The sequence below is a fragment of the Rhincodon typus genome, chromosome 5 (assembly GCF_021869965.1).
Source record: "Rhincodon typus isolate 14 chromosome 5, sRhiTyp1.1, whole genome shotgun sequence".
NCBI classification, from domain to species: domain Eukaryota; kingdom Metazoa; phylum Chordata; class Chondrichthyes; order Orectolobiformes; family Rhincodontidae; genus Rhincodon; species Rhincodon typus.
Window position 1 is genome coordinate 100,049,362 of NC_063336.1, and position 23,171 is coordinate 100,072,532.

Genomic DNA, 23,171 nt, shown 5'->3' on the forward strand with positions numbered 1-23,171 from the left:
CTGATGAAGGGTCTAGGCCCGAAACGTCAGCCTCTCTGCTCCTATGATGCTGCTTGGCCTGCTGTGTTCATCCAGCCCTGCACCTTGTTGTCTCAGCTTTAAATAAACCATTGATTTCAATTTTTAATTAAAAGTTGATATTATTTTGTTGAGTTTTCCCCCTGTGCGGGTGTACTCAATGTTCAATACAACTTGCCTTGGCTCAGCAAGCAATCTATTATTGCTGCCACTTTAAGTCTGGAAAGGTGGCCACCAAGAGGCATATGAGAGCAGTTCTGATGCATCTGTCCTAAATTTTCTTTGACTCCCCATGAGGATGCAACTCAAATTGGAAACATGTTCCACTACTTCATGCCATTTCAACAAACAACTGACATATTTTTGTCTTTTACAAGAGTATAGTTCCAAGGTCAACATGCTAGAATGGTGCATTGAGATCCCGCATACTGTATGGATATGAGTAGGTGCTTACGAAGCATTATATAACAGTGATCCTTTCGTGGGGAATTACTAAGCAGAGCATCTAAAGAAAAGAGTGCAGGACCGGAAGAGGTGGAGAAATGAGCAGAGGGCCTATCCTTGAGAAGATAACCACTAGTAAGCTGAGATCAGGTGCCTTTGCACAAGACGCAAAATAAAATAAGGATCAACGGAAAAAAGTGACATTGGTTAAAAATGGGAATCTTGATTCAAATACTTCCACAGCAAGCATACGCTTCTGACAGTAAGTAACATTCCACAGACAAGAATATGCTTCATCCTATGTGAAGCTGACCCTTTTGTAAACCAAATACTCTTAATTTCCTACTGCTTTTGGCATCATTGAAATTGAAGCATCAGTTACCTGGGTTAGTTTCTTTTTACATCTTGTAACATTCTTAGTGCCATTATTGTAGGAATGGAAATAAGTGTAAGACTTTTCCTCTTGTTTAAGGAAGTTGTGTCGGCAGACTTTTATCGGAAAAATAAATCAGAAATAACTTGGATATTAAGATAAACATGACCATAACTATGGATTACCGCAAAAATCCATCTGGTTCACAAATGTCCTTTAGAGAAGGAAATCTGCAATTCTTACCTTATCCAAGCCTACATGTGACTCCAGACCCACAGCAATGTGATTGACTTTTAACCATCCTTTTGGCAATGAGGGATGTGCAGTAAATGCTGGCCTAGGCAGCAATGCCCACATCCCAAGAATGAATTTTTAAGAAAATGCTTTTGCATCAAAATTTGAATATGAAAAGCAATGTGAAAATAAGTACCTGTGTAATCATGCAAGCGTTTTAACATCCAACTCATCCAAAATTTTAATGCTCATTTCACTTGCTTTCAACTTGCATTAAGTCCTGTTTATTCTTCACCTCAGTACTCACTGATTTACTTTGGCTCCTGGTCCTGCAACATGTCTAATTTAAAGTTCTCTTCCTGCTATTCAAACTGCTCCATGTCTTCATCTCTCCATGTCTCTGTTGCTCTCTTCAACCTGACAATCCTTTAAGAACTCAGTGTTCTTCCAGTTCATGGTTGTTGTGCATCCTCGCATATCCTTACCTCGCCATTGATAGTTGAATGTTCAGCTGTCTCAGCTCTAAGCCATGGAAATCTCTAAACATTTCACCATTGCTGCCTCACAACTTTCCTCAACTACTCCAAAAAATTAATTATAGCAATTAATATATGATTACTGAACAATATAACTATAAAATCCCCCAGAACAATTAATGACACAAATGTGAATAATTCTGCCTGACATTGAAATTAATTAAAATCTGTCTCCATTTGGTAGACACATCTTCCCATGGTCTTTTTTTAATTTGTTCATAGGATGTGGATGTTGCTGGCTATGCCATTTATTACCCATCCCTGATTATCCTGGGGAAGGTGATGGTGAGTTACCTTCTTGAACTGCTGTAGACCTTGAGGTGTACGACACCCACAGTTCTGTTAGGAATGGAGTTTCAGGATTTTGACCTATTGTCCTATAGGAAGGATGTTGTGAAACTTGAAAGGATTCAGAAAAGATTTATGAGGATATTGCCAAGGTTGGAGTGTTTGAGCTATAGGGAAAGGATGAATACACTGGGGCTATTTTTCCTGGAGCGTTGGAGGCTGAGGGGTGACCTTATAGAAGTTTATAAAATCATGAGGGGCATGGGTAGGGTGAAAAGACAAGGTCTTTTCCCCAGGGTCTGGGAGTCCAAAACTAGACAGTATAGGTTTAAGGTGAGAGTGGAAAGATGTAAAATGGACCTAAGAGGCAACATTTTCATGCAGAGGGTAGTGTGTGTATGAAATGAGCTGCCAGAGGAAGTGATAGAGGCCGGTACAATTCTAACATTTAAAAAGCATCTGGATGAGTATATGAATAGGAAGGAGTTCGAAGGATATGGGCCAAAAATACTGGCAAATGGGATTAGATTTATTCAGGATATCTGCTCAGCAAGGACGATTTGGACAGCAAGGAAGTCATGTTTGGTATGGCAGACGACCAGGCAGATAATGGAAATGAGGTTAAGGAGGTGGACTTCCATTTTTGGAATCACTAATAAATTGATTAAACCTCAACATTTTAGGAAAGGGTGTGAAAAAGCAGTTTGATGAAGACCATCAAGCAACTAGATGTAAGATTGCTTTTGAACATGAGGTTTGCAGACGTCTGGAGATTGATTTCACAACTGAGATCCTTGCTTCCCCTGGGGGAGAAAGCATTAAATCTTACTTTGTTGGAACATGTGCTGTAAGGCAATGCAGATTATGAGATTGATTGTAATAATTTCACTGAGTGATTTTTCTTTTGTTTGTGGTCATCAAGGTGAGACACGTTTGATTTATGGGCTAAATCTCTTCTGGAGCACATTCTCATCATGTTAGATGCAGAGTACAGATTTTGTGATCTGGCAAATATTGTGCCTAATTTCTGTTCAACTGATGGAAATTCTTTTTTCATTCCCATGCTACTCATTGGCTTTTCCACATTATTGATATTAATTAATATTGGGTACACAGCGAATTGGACCCAGAATGTTACAGTCATTTTATTTTGCGCGTTTATAGCTGACAAATAGAGAAAACTTTTATCTCATAAATCTGTATTAAATTTGAACTCAGATCACTGAAGTGAAAAGCAAGTATCTAATTCAGTCCAGCAGGCAGCTTCTCTAGGTAGATTATTTTCTAACACTGTGTCATTTTTCATTGACTGCTTAGGATGTCAAACACATGCAATTTATTTACACTAATATATAACGAGTAAATCTCCGCTGGTAGTGCACAGGGAAAATAATGTAAACTTGAGGCAAAACAGTTTCAGAAGTTGGGAGATAACTCAACCAGTGAATAAATGCATTCCAGTGCAGTCCTTATAGTTATACATTGATTTCATTATAATAGTTACATTTTGTTTTGTCTATGTTATGTACACAGGTCAAATGTTATAACAACTTTGACAGGACAGAAGTAAAGTTGATTTTTGACCTTTTAGTATTTTTGTGGTAAAGTTGATTTTGACCTTGTGGACACTTTTATTGTGAAGGTGAAAATCTTTTCAGGATGTTACAGTGCTGTCGCTAGTGAGACGTGCAATTATAGTGCAATTAATTGGAAAGACTGTTGTCAATTTGAACACAGAGATAGACAATTATAGTGGAAACATTGACACAAGAATTATTTGAAGACACATATATGCCATTAGAAATGAATAATAGTAACAAATGTACAAGATCAAATTTTACAAAATTGCACACCCACCCAGGTCTTTCGCCAATGTGGGATGACAATCTTTTAAATTGCCTTATGAGTAATTGCACAGATTTGGTGGTAAAAATGAAAATGAGGGCATCAATGCACACTGTTACTGAAAAACAGTTTGGATAGCAGCTTCTGATGATTGTACATATGCAGATAAGTGTAGAAATCAGAAGTTGATGTTTGAATTACCCTGTTTTTCCAGAAACACTGTCACCATGGAGTCTTGCTGAGAGATCCAATATTGAAATATTATGAAATGATATGAAGTTATACTTGCATTTTAGATACACACTGAACAGACTATTAATTTTTTAAGTGGTGTGCTACCTCTTAATTACTGCCAAAAAAACCTCTTGTCACTAAAAGTAAATTTTTGTAAGTGTGGAGTTTCAATCCTTCAGACATTAATTATTGTTAAGCACAAAACAACTAAGATTTTAAAATTAAACATTTATTTGTCTTTCAATTTCTTTTGCATGTCTCTTTACACTTCTTTGATCCTCTCATTTTCTCTCAACATGATTTAGCTTTGAATTAACTATTCCAGTTTTCCTTACCTGTTTCAGATTCTCTGGAGTGTTAGTAACGGGAAGACGAGGAAGGAGTTCAGATGGGGAGGCACCTCTGTGTTAGGGAAATACTGAGGAGCAGATGACTCTCAGGTCCTACTGAAATCAATAGAGCTGCCTGATTACCATTTTTTTGTCATTGCTTTCTGGCCACTACCAGTAGTAGGTCTGAAACATGCAAATTAGGGTTAGAGCAGACATTGACTAGCTGGGGGAATATGAGAGATTGGAGAGATCAGAGAGGAAGGGAAAAGGTTGTGGAGAGACTGGAAAAGTCAGGGGCTGGGGTGCGGTGACTGGGGCAGGGCTGCAAAGATTGTATGGAAGCCATGGATGATATTGGGAGGACACTATTTCAGAGGGAGGGTGGAGATTCTATTGCTGGAAAGGTAATTAGGTTTTCTTGAGGGGCTTGCTGGAAAGCATCACTGATCCTCCTTCATTAGTCAGAGCATTGAATGTAGGAGTTGGGACATCATGTTGCAGTTGTACAGGTCATTGGTGAGGTCACTTTTGGAGTACTGTGTAGAGTTCTGGTTGCCCTGCTATAAGAAGGATATTATTAAATTGGACAGGGTGCAGAAAAGATTTATAAGGATGATGCCGGGACTGCAGGGATTGAGTTATATGGAGAGGATGGTTAGGCTGGGACTTGTTTCCTTGATGTGTAGGAGGTTGAGGGTTGACCTTATAGAGGTTTATAAAATCTACAAGAGGCATAGCAAAGATGAATAGCAAAGGTCTTTTCCCCAGGGTAGGGGAGTTCAAAACTAGAGGGCATAATTTTAAGGTGAGAGGAGAAAGATTTAAAAGGGACCTGAGGGGCAACATTTTCACACAGAGGGTGGTTCGTATGTGGAATGAACTGCCAGAGGACATGGTAGACAATGGTACAGTTACAACATGTAAAAGACATTTGGACAAGTACATGAAAAGGAAAGTTTGAGAGGGATAGGGGGCCAAATGCAGGCAAACGGGACTAGTTTAATTAGGGAAACCTGGTCGGCGTGGATGAGTGGGACCGAAGGATCTATTTCTGAGCTGCATGGCTCCATGACTCCATCTGTTTCATTCAGTACTGCTGACCTTCCTTTAGCTGTTAAATTTCTAGATGCCTAGCCAGCTGGCATTAAGACTGGAAGAGATGAAAATCAACAGACACGCAGCCTTATTAGTTGTTTAAATAAGCAACTCATCCCCTGGCAATGGTTTGGTTAACTGCCATCATACCCACCATCAACCCCTGCCAATCTACCTCTGTTTAAATTGAAAGTGGGTGTGTTTGAGATTTGAGTATATTCGTTCTTCCACCTGATCCAAACCTTCCAGGTTTTCTAGTTTAAAAACTCCCTCCACCCCTAACTGGCATATCTCAGAAAGGATTCTTCACACGTTCTCCCTGTTAACATAGATCCCTGATCCCCTATAGCGGATACAATGCTGCTCTGTATGACCAGTAGCCACAAACTCAACCGTAAAAAGCCCATCTCGTGTATATCTTTTAACAGTCTTGTTAAAAGATATACAAGAGATGGTGATCTTGAGTCCAGGGTCATGTATTCAGAATTGACACATTCATGTATCTACAGAGAAGATTCATTTTCAGTTGAAACCATGGTCCTGATTCTCTGATTCTCCAAATTCTCTGATTTGACAGAGCCAAACAAGAAGCTGAGACTGTACAATACCTTCAAACAGATAAGGGGGATATTATAGTCAACATTAGAGAAGACTCAGTTTCTTGTTGCATCGCAACCCTATTACTCGCTGCTATTTATTTCTTATCCTTTAGGTTAACTAACAATGGTACTAACAACAGCTTATATTTCAGATTGTACTTTTGATGTGAAAGAGTTCTTGACTCATAGGTATGGATGCCTCAGCTGATGATCATTTTATGCTGCAGTCTGGTGATTAACTGACTTCGCAACTGAAGAGAAAACCCTCCAGAGGTTTCACCACATTATCTATTTATCCAGAATTATGAGGCTTTGCATGTATCATTTTTGACAATATGTAAATGTTTTCACACACACAGCCGTACCTCCATCACTTTAGGCTTCACTAGCTGCATTCCTGTACAAAGTCCAATCCTTCCAAAGCACTATTCTTGAACATTATCCTGTCAAGAGCCATGCTCACCTTATACATATGTCTTCACTGTACTGTATTGGCTTCCGACTCTCCAACTGTGTTTACATATCCTGACTTAATTAATTTGTTTACTTTATCCAGCTGTATAGCTCTGCCATCTACTCCTTTGACTCTGATCTCTCATGCCTTTCCTTGCCACAGTAATGTAACCTCCATTTCCGACCATCATATGAACCTTGACTCTGCATTCTGCAACTAATGTCCAATGGATTCCCCTCTTATGCTGTCTGTCTACAGTCTCTCTCCCAACCTGCGGTAGTCTCTACATAACTAACCTCTTCAATTATGTCCTCAAATACTTCCTTGAGCTGTTTGTTGCAGTGTTAACTTCACTAAAATTGTAACATAAACACGAGTTGTTATAATGTGCTTGCTTCATTGCTAATGCACATTGATGCAAACAACTGCCAAAACATGCCGAGTATGTGGAGATTGTGTTTATTAGCATTTCTGAAAGGTGCTTTTTCTTGCTCATTATTGCTTTTTGTTGTAATACTACGGTAACCATTCAAGTTCATTGCTTTGAAGTGATATTTGATGTACAATCATTAACCCGATTTAGTTTGACCTGGAATGTTTTCTTCAGCTAAGGTGGTTTGTGTTGTCTTATTTCAAGGTTACAAATTTTCCTTCCAAGCAGGGCAGGTTACCTTTTTTGGTTCAGTGATTGCTGGCTCCAGTTGTCGAGGTGAGGTTGAAACTGAGGTAGCAGACAAACAAGCTGATTGGCTCCATTTTGCATGCAATTTCACTTTGCAACCTCATGGAGAAGTCAGAATCCTGATGGTCCACACTAAACTCAGCGATCGTGAATGAAAGTAACTGTGGATCTTTCCAGCATCATTGTTATGATTGTTATTGTTATTAAAGGGCATGGCCACTTCATCAAGAGGAGCTCCTCTTCAGCTACCGGCAGCTAAGAGTGTGATAGTTTACCGAAATGGGGATCCGTTCTTCACTGGCAGAAGGTTTCTCATCAACAAACAAGTCTCCACCTTTGACACTTTCCTTAACCAGGTCACCAAGGGTATTAATGCACCCTTTGGGGCTGTCAGAAACATCTACACCCCTAAGGAGGGACACAGAGTCTTTGATCTGGATGATCTGGAGAATGGAGGCAGCTATGTAGCGGCAGGAGTGGAAAAGTTTAAAACGCTGGAGTGAGTACTACATTGTAATATTAAAACTGTTGTGGTGAGCATTCGATCATTGTGCTTTATAAATTCATAATTGGTGAGAATATTGAACAGTTCCTGTGCATTATTTTAATCTATTTCTTGTCCTTTTTGATGCCACAACATGTTATTTGCTAATACACTGCCATGTACTTTACAACACTTTTTACTGCATTTTGGAACAGGATACACATGACAATAAATAAATCAAAAAACTTAATTAAATCAGATGTCGAAAGAGCCAAAATATATACCATATATATAATTAAGAACTTAGTTATAGGTTCATTTAAAAATGTATTAATACATTCTATCGGGTATGTATGAGTGGTAAGCTGTTAGCTATAAACATTTGAAAATTTACAATTTCACTATTAACAACCAATACTATTCCTATATTACCAGGATTTTACAGAATCAACAGATATAAATACCAACATAAATTTCAATTATAACCCTGCTGTGCCCACAGGAATAGCATGTGTGGCACTTTAAAATGGTGATTGGAAATTTACCATTGCATTCTTAACATAGAATTTACTACCACTGATTCAGTCTGTCGTGAAATCACTACTTAAGATTAGTTGATAATTAATCAGTCTTTACAGGCTGGGAGACAAGGGCAATTTGTGATAGGCAATAAATGTCAGTGATGTTCACATCCCAAGGAGGAATTCAATAAATCCCACCTTCAGTAATGAGAACTTGTATTCTAAATGCTTTTCTCCTAAAATAGCAGGAACAATATAATAAAGGATTTCTGTGTTTTAATATCAATTTTAATTAACCCATGAATGGAAATGATTTAAAAGTTTTTTTACATATTTATTGATGTAAGTTTGTAAAAACATGATTATGACAGAGATTTGTTTGCAACTGATTATAAACAGGTACGTTTGAATTTTCTAAGTTTGCTACTTACACCAGAAGGGCTTATGGAAAGTCATAATATGCATGAGATAACAAGGTGTAGAGCTGGTTGAATACAGCAGGCCAAGCAGCATCAGAGGAGCAGGAAAGCTGACGTTTCGGGCCTAAGGGTCTAGGCCCGAAACATCAGCTTTCCTATTCCTCTGATGCTGCTTGACCTGCTGTGTTCATCCAGCTCTACACCTTGCTATCTCAGATTCTCCAGCATCTGCAGTTCCAACTATCTCATAATATGCATGTATGTGTTTCGTAACCAGGAATTCTCACTCCTGACTAGAAAGACATGTATGGCTCTCAGTCTGATACATAACTTGCGAGGGTTTAAAAATAAAAGCTCAAGGAACAGCCAATAGAAAATTTTACAGGGCTTTGTAAGTTCAAGATGGAATCTAAGCAAAGAGCAGCATCCTCTGAGGTTAATAATAAGAATTTTGTTTTAAACTATCAATGAGATGGAAAGCTGTAATTATATTGGCTTGGCGGAAATGTTTTCCACTGCTTTCAAAACTGTAGAGAGTTCAGAATCCAAGTGCCAACAAATTTGGAGAAGAAAAGCAAACAAAGTGACTGCAGCTAAAGAATATATGGTGCTTGAGCCAGTTGAAGCATCTTAAACTGAAAGGAGTCAGCTGGCAACACAACACATTGAATAAGTGTTATGACAAACCCTAGTGACACACTAAATGCTGAAGTGTCTGGAAAGGCACAAGCTAAAGGTGAATATGTGATCTCACTACTTTCTAAAGCGGAATCCTTAACAAACAGTATGGATGTAACAAACATCATGGATGTTGTACCAAACAAGGGGGAATCTTCAAATTACATAATTGAAGAAATACACAACGTGGTTTCACCAATATTTCAGTTGCTGCGGGTGAATGACAGAGTCCAAACTAATTAATAATTTGATGTAATAAGTCTGTCTACTTCAGCACAGATACACAGGCAAATTGAGAATAAAAGTTCACTGTTTCATATTGAAGACCACAAAGAATTAACCGCCAAAGTTCAAACAGCTTTGAACTAGGGCAGGTCTGACGTCCTCCATTGAAGAAGTATAAGTGATTAAAGGTGCTCCTGTTCAGAAGAGAATCTTATATCTCAGACTGTCAAGAAGACATTCCATGCAAACTATCATACCTCCACATATGAAGAGAACACTTTTGAGGAGAATAGCGAAATTGAGGAGATTGTCTGAATTTTTAAAGTCCAAGGCTTGGGTGATAGATAGAGAATAGCTTAATCTAACTATATAAACAAATACATAACAATGATAGTTACGATAGAAATAATGTTTGGGGAGAATAGAATCATAGAGATTTAGAACACAGAAAAAGGAAAAATTAAAATGAAGAACTGTGGATGCTAAAGATCTGAAACAAAACAGAAATTGCTTTAGAAATTCAACAGGTGTGGCAGCATCTGTGGATACAAAACAGAGTCAATGTTTTGAGTCCTGTGACCTTTCTTCAGAACTGATAGTAGCTAGGAAAAAGTGTTATTTATGCTGATGACAGGGAGACAGAAAGGAGTGAGCGGCTAGATGGAGATGGAGCCCAGGGAGAGGGAGAAAGAAAGTTAGTTGGACAAAGAAATAGTTGATACTTAATCAATAAAGGAAAAAAGTTGATAACTGGGACCATTAGTAAGTGAAAATGGATTGACTATGCTGAAAGCAGCCCATGTCATGACAGAAATAAAAAAAACGATCTGCGGTTGCTGGAAATCAGAAACAAAAACTTAGCAAGTCTGGCTGCATATGTGGGGAGAGAAAGTGACCCTTTTTCAGTATTGTAACAGTGCCTGAGTGTGGGAGTGGGCAACGGACATGGAAGGAGGTGTTCAAGTTCTAAAATTATTGAACTTGATATTGAGTCCTGAAGGCTGCAGCGTCCCCAAGTGGAAGATGAGATGCAGTCTTGCAGCTTGTGCTGGAACATTGCAGCAAGCCCGAGACGGAGATGTTGGCCAGGAGCAGGGAGGTGTGACGAAGTGGTGGGCAGCAGGAAGCTTGGAGTCATTTTTACATGCAGAATGTAAGTGTTCTGCAAAACAGTCACCTAGTTTATGTTTCAACTCCCCAGTGTAGAGGGAACCACAAACGGCCATTCGGCCCATTATGTCCGCACTGGTCAAAGCCAACCACCTATCTATTATAATGTTACATATGGATCTGAAAGGATTAATACATGATTAATTGCGATAAGCACCACCACTGTGATGATGACATGAGGACATAGTGGAAGACTAAAGTGGCATATTGAAGGACACAGATATAAGGTGAGGTCATCCCAACAGTCTTTGTTGTAATGTAGAACCTATACTTAAAGCCAACAAAGAGTTGCAGAGATGCAATAAGCCTCATCTTGTTTACTCTAAAACAATGTTCTTGTTAGACCAAAAGATAGGTACCCTCATATACACTTAGACCACTTAAGCCCTTAATTAATCGACACACTCAGAATGTATGGATGTAAGCAGTGATTTGCACTCAGAATTATGTTGCAATTCTGAATTAAACTTTTTGCTCAAAATTCCCCTCAATATCATTAAGCAGAAAAGCTTCCATGAAGCAGTGCAATTAGTGAGCTTCTTAGCATGTATTATCAACAAAAATTTGCACTAAAAATATTCTGTGATACATTCAAAAGCATGTAATGCAATTTTATTGATATAGCTGAAAGTACATTTATCATAAAATTTGTTGTTAATCCTTATCTGGTTAACCATCTTTGAGTAACCTGATTTGAAAGTTGTGAAAGTGACTTTGAAAACTGCATAGAAAACTGTTTACTGATTTCATTGATGTGTTTGGAAGTAATTTACACTTGAAATTCCTCAATTATCTGCAGTAGCTCAACTGATTTTTGATGGATCGCAGAAGTTGTTGCTGTTTGGTAGGCAGTGTCTCAATCTCTGAGTCAGAAACATCAGATTCAAGGCCCAAACCAGGACTTGTTGACCCTGGAAGGAACATTCATGATACCACCAGTAGGTTAATACTCTGCTGACCCGCCCATGACACCTATGATAGGCAGTAAGACTGGGAGATATTCTGGACACTTAAGTTTGTTGTACAGCGCTGCCCCTCGGAATATAACCACTTTACTTCCTCTAAATGAAGGGAAATGCTTAGAATCATAAAATGAATCATTGAATAATTACAGCACTGAGAGGCCATTTGGCTCATTAAATTTGTGCTAGCTCTAAAAAGGAGCAACTCACTTTGTGACAATCCCCACCTTCTCCTCTTAGCTCTGAATTGTTTTTATTCAGATAGTAATTCAATTCCTTCTTGAATGCCTCAATTAAATGTTTCTCTGCTGCACTTTCAGACAGTACATTCCAGTTCCTAACCACTCACTACATGAATATGTTTCTGCCTTGTGTCATCATTGCTTCATTGCCTATTATGTTAAATAAATGCCCTCCGTGTGAAATGCTAGGAATAAGAGGGAACTCAATGGAACTCTCCACCTTTTATATCTTCTTGGCCCAGATGAATTGCATTAGGCTGTACAACTGAAAAATTACTTAGGTCTACCAGATTGAAAACAGGTAAAAGGGAAGGTCACCATAGTCTTACCAGACCGTATGGTTGCTCTCTCATTAGAGAGAAATGATTGTTAGTGGTTCAATCTGAGGGTTGCCACGCCTCAAGCAAGGGGAGAGGTTGAGAGGAGAGTCCTTCATGGTGACCTCATCCTGTGGGAGAATTGAATTTACGCTATTGGCAATTCCTCTGAAGGTTGGACCCCTGTTAAGATAAGCTATTGTTTTCTCATTGCAAAGGCCAAAACCTATGAGGCTGGTTCTCTGCTTGAAAGGTGATAAATGTGGCTTCTGGAAGGTGATTTAAGAGAAACTTATTGCCTTGTAGTGTTTGATAAATTAGAATATATTGGTGTGCTTGTGTCAGACGGAGTTTTTTGAAAATAAATCATGAAGTTGATCTGGTTATATGCATGTAAACAGCAAACTAAAAAAAAGCATAAATAGAACATGTAATATTTTTGATTTAGCGACAAACTAAGTAATCCAAGTAAATATTTTTGACAGGATAATACATTTTTCCACAATAATAATAAAGATAACCAATATTTGTAAAAATAAATACCAAACTGTTGTTGGTTTCAAACTTAGTTAAATGTGCCATGCTGTTGAATCTTACAGAATGCCACTTGTTCTTTTCTCAGTTACTTGCAAATTACAACAAAGAAGCCACAAAAAAAGACAAACGAAATGGTGAGTTTCTGCACATGTGGTCTTTACCTGTTGCAATGTATTCTACTTTGTAAACGTATTCATTGTATCTTAGGAAAGTAACAGCTGTTTTGATCGCAACAAATTCCCACAAAAAGCAGGTCGATAGCGAACATTTAACCTAATTTACTGCTGAGGGATAAATATTGTCCAGGTCGATGTGCAGAAGACTCCTGCTTTTCAAAATAAATCCACAAGATACTTGACAACTAATTATGAAGTCAGATATAGTCTCTGTTTAATGTCTGATTCCAGTGTGGCATATCTGACAGTGTGGCACTCCTCATTCACTCCTCAGCTTTATTTCTGTGCTCAAGCCTCTGAAGTGGGAGCTTTCTGTTAAAATTCTAACTTAGAGCTGAGAGGGCAACTGCTACCATTGACTCGAGGGATTATTGTTCCTTTGGCATTTGTCATCCCCAGAAAATCATGTCCACTTTTAAAATAAGAATTGTAATCAATGTAGAAGGTCTTGAAACTGACATTTTTTAAATACATTCCAGACCACGAGGTGTCAAAATCACATCTCCTGAGATCATCCAAAAGACATTTCTTGACTTGAGTAGACCTTCTGAAACAAAAATCACAACCCTTTCCCATCCACCACACCCCACAAGAGTGAATGCCTGCTCAAAGTAACTGAAGTTAGTCAACGCAAGATGAGTACCATGTTTGGAAAAGGGAACAATTCAAAGCCACATGGTAGGGCGGCCATATTGTTCTCAAAGAACAGTACAGCACAGGAACAGGCCCTTCAACCCACCAACACTGCACATTGACTCATGATGTCTTTCTAAACTAAAATCCTTTTCCTCTACGCCATCCGTATCCCTCTATTCCCTGCCAATTCATAAAGATGTCAAGATGCCTCTTAAATGTTGCTATTGTATCCACCTCCATCACCTCCTCTGACAGTGCACTCCAGGCACTTACCACCACTTATCATTAACCTTAACATCTCCTTTCAACTTATCCTCTTTTACCTTAAACTCATGATCCCTAATAATTGATATTTCTACCTTGGGAAAAAGACTCTGACTATCTGTTCTATTCATTCCTCTCATAATTTTGTAAACTTCTATCAGGTCACAACCCCATCCTTCAACATTCAAATGAAAATAAACCAAGTTTATCCAATATTTCCTCATAGTTAAAGCCCGCCCAAAACCAGACATCATTCTGGTAAACTGTTTCTGTACCTCTCCAAAGTCTCCAATTCCTTCTGGTAGTGTGGCAACCAGAACTGTACACAATATTCCAAATGTGGCGTAACGGAAGTTCGACACAGCTGCAGCATGACTTGCCAATTTTTACACTATATACCTCGACCAATGAAGGCAAGCATGCTATAAGCCTTCTTGACCATCTTATCCACTTGTGTTGCCACTTTCAGGAAACTGTGGACATGTACGCTTAGATCGCTCTGTATGTTGATGCTGCTGAGGGTCCTGCCATTTACTCCAAACTTCCCTCCTCCATTGGATCTTCTAAAATGCATCGCCTCGCATTTGTCCAGATTAAACTCCATCTGTCATTTCTCTGCCCAAATCTCTAGCCTATCAACCTCCAGCTCTATCCTGCTGTATCCTTTGGAAATCCTCCTCACTATCAATCTTTGTGTCATCTGCAAACTTACTAATCAGACCACCTACATTTTCATCCAAATCATTTATATATATTACACACCTGGGGGTCCCAGCACTGACCCCTGCTGAACCCCACTGGTCACAGATCTCCAGTCAGAAAAACACCTTTCCACTGCTACTGTCTGTCTTCTATGACTAAGCCAGTTCTGTATCCATCTTACCAGCTCACAGTGGGTCCCACGTGACTTCACCTTTTGTATGAGCCTGCCACGAGGGACCTTGTCAAAGGCCATGCTAAAGTCCATATAGACAACATCCACTGACCTGACCTTATCAATCATTTTTGTGACTTCCACAAAAAAACTCAATCAAATTTGTGAGTTTGTCTTCTCCCTTTTAAGCTTTAATGCTATCTTCAGAAAAATCCAGCACCAGTAGTAACATCTATGCCTTAGTACTGGACAGTATAACATGATAAGGTTTCCATGCCTGTTCCTTTTTGAGTTCACTAATACCACATCTGATTGTCTGGTAACAACACTAGTAAGTAATTAGTCTCAAGGCCTTCAGAAAGTCTGTCTCTTTGAAAGAATCCTGAAACAATTCTCTCATATGATGTTGACTTTCAAATTTAACTAAACTATACTTCAGGAGTGAAATCATTATCTTCATCAGGCCTACAACTTGTGTTTTGCTGGATGAGCCAGTCACATGCATAATGGACTCTTCCTTTTATATATAACTTGTAAAAGTGCACCCTTTCCTGTAACGGCACATCCCTTGAATATGTACACACTCACAACTTTCTCTTAAAACCCTTAGTAGTAGCTACATGTGCAGGACGGTAGGGAACAGAGACTGCAGTAACTCTCTCTCACCCTATCTGCAACACCATCAATATACAAAAGTCTTATTATAATGTTGAAGACTAGTGGTTAGGATGTTGACCCAAATATATATTTCCAATGCATGATCTATAGCATACCTACATAAATTAGTCAGTGTTCCTGTTTCCTTTACAAAATGTTTTTTGTGTGTTCTGACCATATACATTTATAATCTACAAATTATGTTGTCGAGAGATTCATTATTGTTTAGGTTCAATTTTCATCATTGTTTTAAAGTTTTGATTATTATTCACTTTGAGGCAACACCTCAGTCCAGATAGGTGAGCTGTGCTTAACGGCATAATGATATTGTTAAACATGCTGAATGACAAAACTGAGAAGTCATTATGGTACAGTATTAGTTATCTCCTTAAATGGAGAAAAAAAAGTAAAAAAAATCAAATCCTGCAATGTCGTATATATGTTTTACCATTCTTGCTAAGTGAATTAATTCATTATGTTTCAGCTTATTATACGCTATCTTTTACTTTAATCTTTTTCTGTAAATGGAAACATTAATAATTATGCTCCCCTGCTATCTGATTTAATCACTTTCATACTTGAAAGATGTATTGATTACAGTGTAATTATTAACTGGTGTGGCCAGAAAATCATAGATAGAACTGTTCAGGTCTCTTCAGTGGCCACTTTTGAAAATGGAAACAATGTTGCAGTAAAAGCTAATTCTGTTCACATCTATTTTGCACAGGAATTTTAATAAGACACTTCATCTATTCTTTGATATCAGTAATCACTCACTGACAGTTTAATTACATTGTGACCTTAGTTCAGTTCACTGTTCTATCAGTCATAGAAAAGCTATGGGTATAATGGCAACTGGTTTTAGGGAGAGATCCCAGAATTGGGGAAAGTATGCCTGTCGGGACTACTATTGAAGGTGAAGGGAGCATGTGGAATATTGCAAAGGAAACCAGAATAAAACAAGTAAAGACCATTTTTACTACTCCAGCGCAATGCTGCCACACAAAAAAAATTGTTCCCTGCTCTTCCCGTTTTGCATTCCATAGAACAGTTCCCTCTAGCCGATCTCGGTTCATTTAATTGTGAAATGTACGTTAACATAGATACCTTAGTCATTAATTGTTGCATCATATGACATATAGCATATGATAAAGTGTGCTGCAATGTTCTTAGTACTAAATTCTAAAGTCAGTGGGAAAGGTTCTGAATGCAGATAAACTTGATATATTAAAGGGTACAATATTCACATAAACATCAGGTACAGAATTTGACTCTGACGTAGTCACCTAGTCACCTATGACAACTTCTCCCTTCCTACGGCACCTTCCTGTATAAGCGTAAAAGATGAAAAGCCTGCCCTTTCACCTCTTCCCATTACAGTCCAAGGCCCCAGACATTCCTTCTAAGTGAATCAATAACTCACTTGTACTTCCTCCAGTTTAATAGACTGTATTCATGGCTCACAATGTGATTTCCTGTATACTGGGGAGACCGGGTAGACTGAGTGACCACTTCTGTGGAACACTGTTGCTCTGACCACCAGCACAACCCTGGGCTGCCAAGTTTAATTATCCATCCTTGCATCCATGTTGACATTTGGTGAACAAGCAAACTTAATGACCGAAAAGATCGTCAGTCCCTGCACATCAGGACAGCATTTGCCTTGGTTTTGATACCTTATGGTTATTGCTGACATGAGCATTGCTTTGTAAGATAAGAGGATTTTTAAAGAAGGCTGAAGGTTTCCTGGATATCCTGTCTTTTGTGTGATTAAATTGTATATATTCTCTTCCACTGAGACAAATATATAATTTTCTTGTATCCACAGTGTTTTGAGGCGTTGGAATAAATTTGCATTAAATTATGCTAACAATTAGGCCTTTACACTAGTTAACAAATTAAAACAGTTGAAGGACACCACAAAATGCATTAACCTTCTGCTCTATCTTTCTAGATTCGTCCAGTTGTTCACAGCCGAATTCTTGTTTCTGCACGATGGAGAAAATACAACTATGAACCATGTACCATCAAGTCAGTATTCATTTTTGTTTGGAATAGTTACCCTTTTCTACACAAGGTTACAGGTTCTCGGTGAGGCACACATAAATTAGGTACCAGTCAGATTTTTTCTTAATTTACAGAATTGATGTACAACTGTTGGAGTGCTTTTCCGAGAGAGAAACTTTGCAATATTTCTTTTTAAAATTTTGCCCTTTGATCGAAAGAAGAGGCGGCAGATGTGGTGTGCAGCATCTTAGGTCTGGAAATACAGCACTGTTGTCAATACTCAGCGGTGTGAATTCATAAATATTTTAATGATGCGAGATCAAAGAAAATTGGCAGCTGTGTTTTACTGAAACAAGTGATTTCCTGTTTATAAAGCTGCTTAATGGATCCAATTTATTTTAATTCTTGTTTTGCCTGCACTTTATTTTGTTTGATGGATTTTAAAACAAATGTAGATGAATATATATGTGTGTGTATATATATAATATATATATACCGCAGGTATAAACTAAAATAATTGTGAAATGTATGTTAAAATCGATACCTTAGTTGTTAATTGTTGCATCATATGATATAACAGATAATACAGTGCGCTGTCATGTTCTCAGTACTAAGTTCTGAAGTCGGTGGGAAAGGTTCTGAATGCAGATAAACTTGATGTACAGAAGTGTACAATAGTCACACAAACATCAGGTACTGTGGTTGACTTGGATGTAGGGTGATAGTGTAAGCCAAGTTATACTGAACCAGTTGTCTGTCATATGTCTCTCAACTTTCCAAATGAAAATCTGGGGAGGCGGGGACTGATCAGCTTTCAGTCCTTTTGCACCATTATCCAAAGACAAAACTACCCCCTGCAAAGTGAGACTTGAACACAGAGGGCTCAAACATCCTGACACAGAGATTCTTTATTCCACTGGCATCAGGCCATTATGAACAGTAAGGGGAACTGAAGACAAACAAGGAACTATTTACATTTTTTTTTACATGGAATAAAGCCTGTAGCTTACTTTGGGCTGAGGAATTCTTTGCCTATGTACTCTCCCTTTCTGTCAGACCTCCTTCCACCGAAGGCATACTTTTTCCCAGTGGAACTCTGTTTGCCAGCTCCTGTTACAGGGCCTCATTGGTGCTACCTGCTGGTGGGGGTCCCAGCAAACTGCTCAGCTCTTTTGCTCAGTGCCTTGCATTAATGTTGCCACCTGCTGCTAAAGGTCCCATTAGATACTTCCCTGCTTCAGGCCTATCATCCCAGAAACCACATAAAACACACAGTAGCAGGTTCAATTGTGCCATGATGGCCAGAATGTTAGAGTTCATATTAGTGGCAACATTCTTTTCTTACACCACCATTCCAGGCAAATGGTGGGAGTTTTGGTGATATCCAGCATTTCTCCAGAACACCTTCTTAGGCTCTTATCTGAGTGGTACCTTCCAAGGCTTTGGTGGATCACCCATGTTGGTTCTAGGTCAGTCAGGGCTTGAGTAACTGTCATTTTGGTTTCTGCCTCTCAGCAGGTCCTCCATGCATCTTTATCCAGGCCTTCCCAAACTGAATGCAACCACTGGATTCACGATGCACTGCTCACTCTCGGATTCTACATCAGGATTCAAATCCATTCCACTCACTGACACTTCAGATTCTCCAACACCACTGAGTCAGCTGCTTGCCTCCCCATCATCCACCTACCTTCTGGTCTTAAACAAGTGCTCTCCAGTTAACCATTTCCTGAGGTTGCTGTCCAGCTATCAGTTCATCAACATGGGCGTGTTCAGCTGCTTGATGATTGTGTGGGATTCAAGGTCACATGTATCCTGTATCTTATTCAGACCCCTGATATTCTGATTTTGGAGGAATACCGCTGTGCCAATTGGAAGATCAGTCCTATCAGCTTTGTGAACTGCGTCTTTCTTCTCAGTATTTCCCAGTGCTTTCGGACTCCATTTTGAAAACCTGGCTTGGCCTTGTGTGGTACTCAGTTGTCCTGTCATTGACCTGGCCCTCCCCAACAGATGTGGTGAGCCCAAGGAGGTGGTTCACCTGAAGGACTGTATCTCATCCAAAGAGGAGATAATGCAGCGAAAAGCCTATGGATGAGTGTGGGGGGGTTGATATAAATATAAACCAGCTCTGGAAAGTACTCAGGCCGCATTGTTTACTCTCAGGAGGCAAGGTGTGCAAACGGTCATGCAGAGATCAGTTGAACAGTTCACACTGTCTATTACCTTCTGGATGATAGTGGGGTTGTGTGGCTCTAGTCAATGCCATAGACCTTGCAAAACACCTGTGGCATCTTGCACTTGAAGATTTCCCTCCAATCACTGTGAATCCAACATGGAATACTGAAATGGACAAACTAATCATGCACTAACACTTTAGCTGTAGATGAGGCCTTTTGTTTATGGGTGGGAATGACCTGTGTCACTTGGTGAAGACATCCATGAGCACAGCACGCTGAGTCCTATTATTACTGCAGTCAAGAGCCATAAAACCCATTATAAGGACCTTTGGAGGTCTCTTGGTGACCAGCAATCCCAATTTGAACAGTAGTAATCAATACTGACAGTTATTTGGGACAGTAATACTGCTCTCTGGTCAGGGCAGTCACTCTTCCATCACTTGGGGTCCTGCTTGGACATGAAAAGCGTTCCCACATAGCACTCAGTATTGGTTCCAGAAGTCGCTGCTGCACACAGACCTTGAAGGCCTGCAAAGCCAAGAAGAAAATTAGTGGGAATGCTGGTCATGAACCAACTGTGACCAAAACATGTCTCTTGGGACTGTCGGGAAGGATGAATTGCTTCGCTTCTCTACTTATCATGAACCAGACAATGGAGGACACCATCCCTAAATCTTTTCTGGCATTTCGACAGATTCTGTGCCTGTTTGGACTCTCTCGCCAGCTGATGCCGAGTCGGTAGATGTTGAGTTTCCAGTCTGATGTCTTCATCAATCGGTTGAAGCTGTCTGAGATCCTCTTTCACAACAGATGGTGAGACCAGGCTGTACCAGTCTGTACCTAGTTTGAATCTCACACATAAGTGCATCAGTGACACCCTGCTGAACCTTAGTCCAAATGTCCTAGGGAATTGGGGTCAGAATTCTGCCTTTGACTTGGTACATGAGGTGTGGCAGTGACAGCCCTCTCCAGTTGAGCAGGGGTGGGTTCCATCCCATGGTCTGTCTTCTAACTAAGTGCATCAGCATTTGTGATACTTTTGCTTGATCTGTACTGGATCTGGAATCAAAACTTCACTCAGCGAACCGTTGTGTCCAAATTGCTCTAAGCTGGGTGGATGTTTGAAAGTAGCTGAGTGGGTTGTTGTTGGTAGATGCCTCAAACTGTGCAGTGATCAGAATGTCTCTAAACTTATGGAAAATAGGCCACCTCAAAGCTAGCAGTTTGAGTTTCATACCAGAATAATTCTTCACATTCCTTTTGTTCAGCTTGAGACCCTGACTAGGGTAAGAAATAATCACTCTTATTTCTGCCCTTGAACCTGTGACAGTACCATTACTAGGCCAAAGGAACCTGCATCAATTTACTGTGTGAAAGGGAATTGGAAATCTGTTTAGCCAAGGATGCTCCACACAGTATCACACCTCATACATCCTCTCCCAACTACACCTGCAGCAATCTCTGATTTCCTGCACAAATCATGGTGTAGGGCAGATGACAGTGCTCAACCTTGCACAAACTATAGTAGCTCAACAGTACAAAGAACCCGAGCAAATCCCTCCCCATCTTGGCTGGATCCACTCCTCTATCGCTGATTCTCACTGCCCAGGAGAAATGTCTTTTATGTTAACAAAGTGTCTCGGGTACAGTATTTTTGTCAAGAAAAGTTGAAACTTCTCAAATTAAATTGCAACCAGTTTTCGAAGGCAGCACCTAGTTTTGCAAGGGTCTCCTCAAACATGGATCTGAAGATGAGTATGTTGCCCAGATATGCATGGAGTATCCTGAAATCCAAAAGCATCATTTTTGCATGAAGGAAGCAGGGCCATTACAAAGCCCAAATAGCATTCTCATGTTTTTGTGAAGTTCCCTGGTGCCTGTTTGGAATGTCATCTTTTCAGTGTCTTGTTCAGCAATGGGTAGCTGGTTATAAGCATGGACTGCATTGAGACTACAGAAATACTTTGCACTTTGGAAAACTTGCAATGCTTTCTCCAACCTAAATAGACAGTAAGCGTCCTTATGCGACTGTTCTTAATCAACAAAGACCCTCAGTTTTCCCATCCTTCTTCCTCATGAGGACTACAGCAGGGGAGGCGTAGGACTTGATGGGTCTCGGGTGTCACCTTGTTCCAAAGATTTCTACAGGTAGTACTTGGACTTCCTTGCAACGATGGGTGGGATCTGGCGGTAAGGAAGCTTTATTTAAAGGTGACCCTTAGTCACAACCCTGTGGCTTACCAGGTCGCAATACATACCTAGTACTTAACCCCATGTTCTTGATTTGCTGATGTGTGATGTTGGAGAGGGACTAAATGAGGCACATTACATGCAATGTTTAAATGATATATTAAAGTAAATAAGGGTCCATACTGAACTTGACAACTCATGGCAATAGGTTAGCCCAGCATGCACTTCAAAAGTAAGAAATGAGCACATGCCTGACAAACAAGCCTGGATTGCTTTCTTTCAGCAAGATACTGGATGTTGTTCCAGTTAATATTGAAATCTAGCTTCTTGCCTGTTAAAAGGGCTCTACTGTATTGAATAAGTTCTACACTTTTTTTTGTCTTCTATATATCAGCTTTGATGCTGAAGCCTGCAATTTGATGAGCCACACATTTTTTGAGCACTAGCCAGTTATAGCTGCAGTACAAGTTGCACCTTACGAACTGAAGTACAGTCATAGACCAATTTAACTTAGATTAATGAAATCAATTTGTGAGGGTCACAATTACTTTAGGCAGTTTGCTTGTTCACTGATGTCAATACCTGAAGATTCACAAGTACAGATCAAGCTACTTCATTCTGGGTTATATCAGGAGGAAAACCTGTCTTTACCAATTCCAGTTCATTACAGACGCAATATCTGAGCAATACCATCTGTTATGGGTTTACAATAATAATGTCGTGGATTTGGACAGTTCTTAATACTGATCACTGTTATTGCTTTTTGCTTGGTAACGTCTTGCTAAGGTTCGTGGTGGAGGATAATAAGACAGCAAGTATTTTTCCGCATGTATGATCAGCTGTTAATAAGCTGAGCACTCAGTAATCTTATGGCAGAGTGCTATCATCCAACACATTATGAGCACAATATCCCAACTGCTTTTGCGATAGGATCCTTGCAGGTCACTCAGGGACGTCTGTCGGAGAAGGCATTTTGTAGCTCGTGCTGATCTAAAGCAAGCAATTGATTATGCACTTGCCAGGCAAACCACAATTTCCACTTTCCCAATGGAAAGAAGACAATCGGAGAATAATGTCGACCATCTGGCAGATTTTGCAAGAATACAGGACATTTCTAGATAGAACCCATGTGGGTACCAGAGCTTCACTTGTCAAGTAAAATGTGTACACTGGAAGGAAGGCATACCACTCAAAAAATGAGCAGATTGTAACAGATGGTAGAAATCCTTTTGTTTTTGGGGTGGGAGATAATCATGATATTTTTCTTCTGCTGAAGTTTATGATGCTTGTACTATCTGAAGTATTCAAGGCAATAAACAATTTGATGTTAGAATATAAATAAATAGTGCCTCCAATTAAGACATCTCCATGTAACGGAAAGTACTAATACAATGAGATCTTTGATCATGCAAAGCATTGTTGAACACCCTGTAAGGATTCTGAAGCAATAATTGTTCAGACTGCTCAAAAAACAGTGCAGCTTCACAGTCCAGTCAGT

The 23,171-nt window shown here is 39.5% G+C and overlaps 1 protein-coding gene across 4 annotated transcripts in view; it reads left to right on the forward strand.

Annotated features, from left to right (window-relative positions):
- Positions 1 to 23,171, forward strand: part of LOC109919612 (doublecortin domain-containing protein 2) — a 127,251-nt gene that overhangs the window by 10,900 nt on the left and 93,180 nt on the right. For 2 of the 4 annotated variants that reach the window (XM_020519644.2, XM_048596455.1), the window contains exons 1-3: positions 7,173 to 7,633; positions 12,775 to 12,823; positions 17,251 to 17,327. In XM_020519644.2, coding sequence (XP_020375233.1) covers positions 7,347 to 7,633; positions 12,775 to 12,823; positions 17,251 to 17,327 — 413 coding nt within the window. In that variant the 5' untranslated portion in view covers positions 7,173 to 7,346. Of the gene's footprint in view, positions 1 to 7,172; positions 7,634 to 12,774; positions 12,824 to 17,250; positions 17,328 to 23,171 lie in introns of those variants that run through there. The other 2 variants (XM_048596452.1, XM_048596453.1) reach the window with 2 other exon arrangements.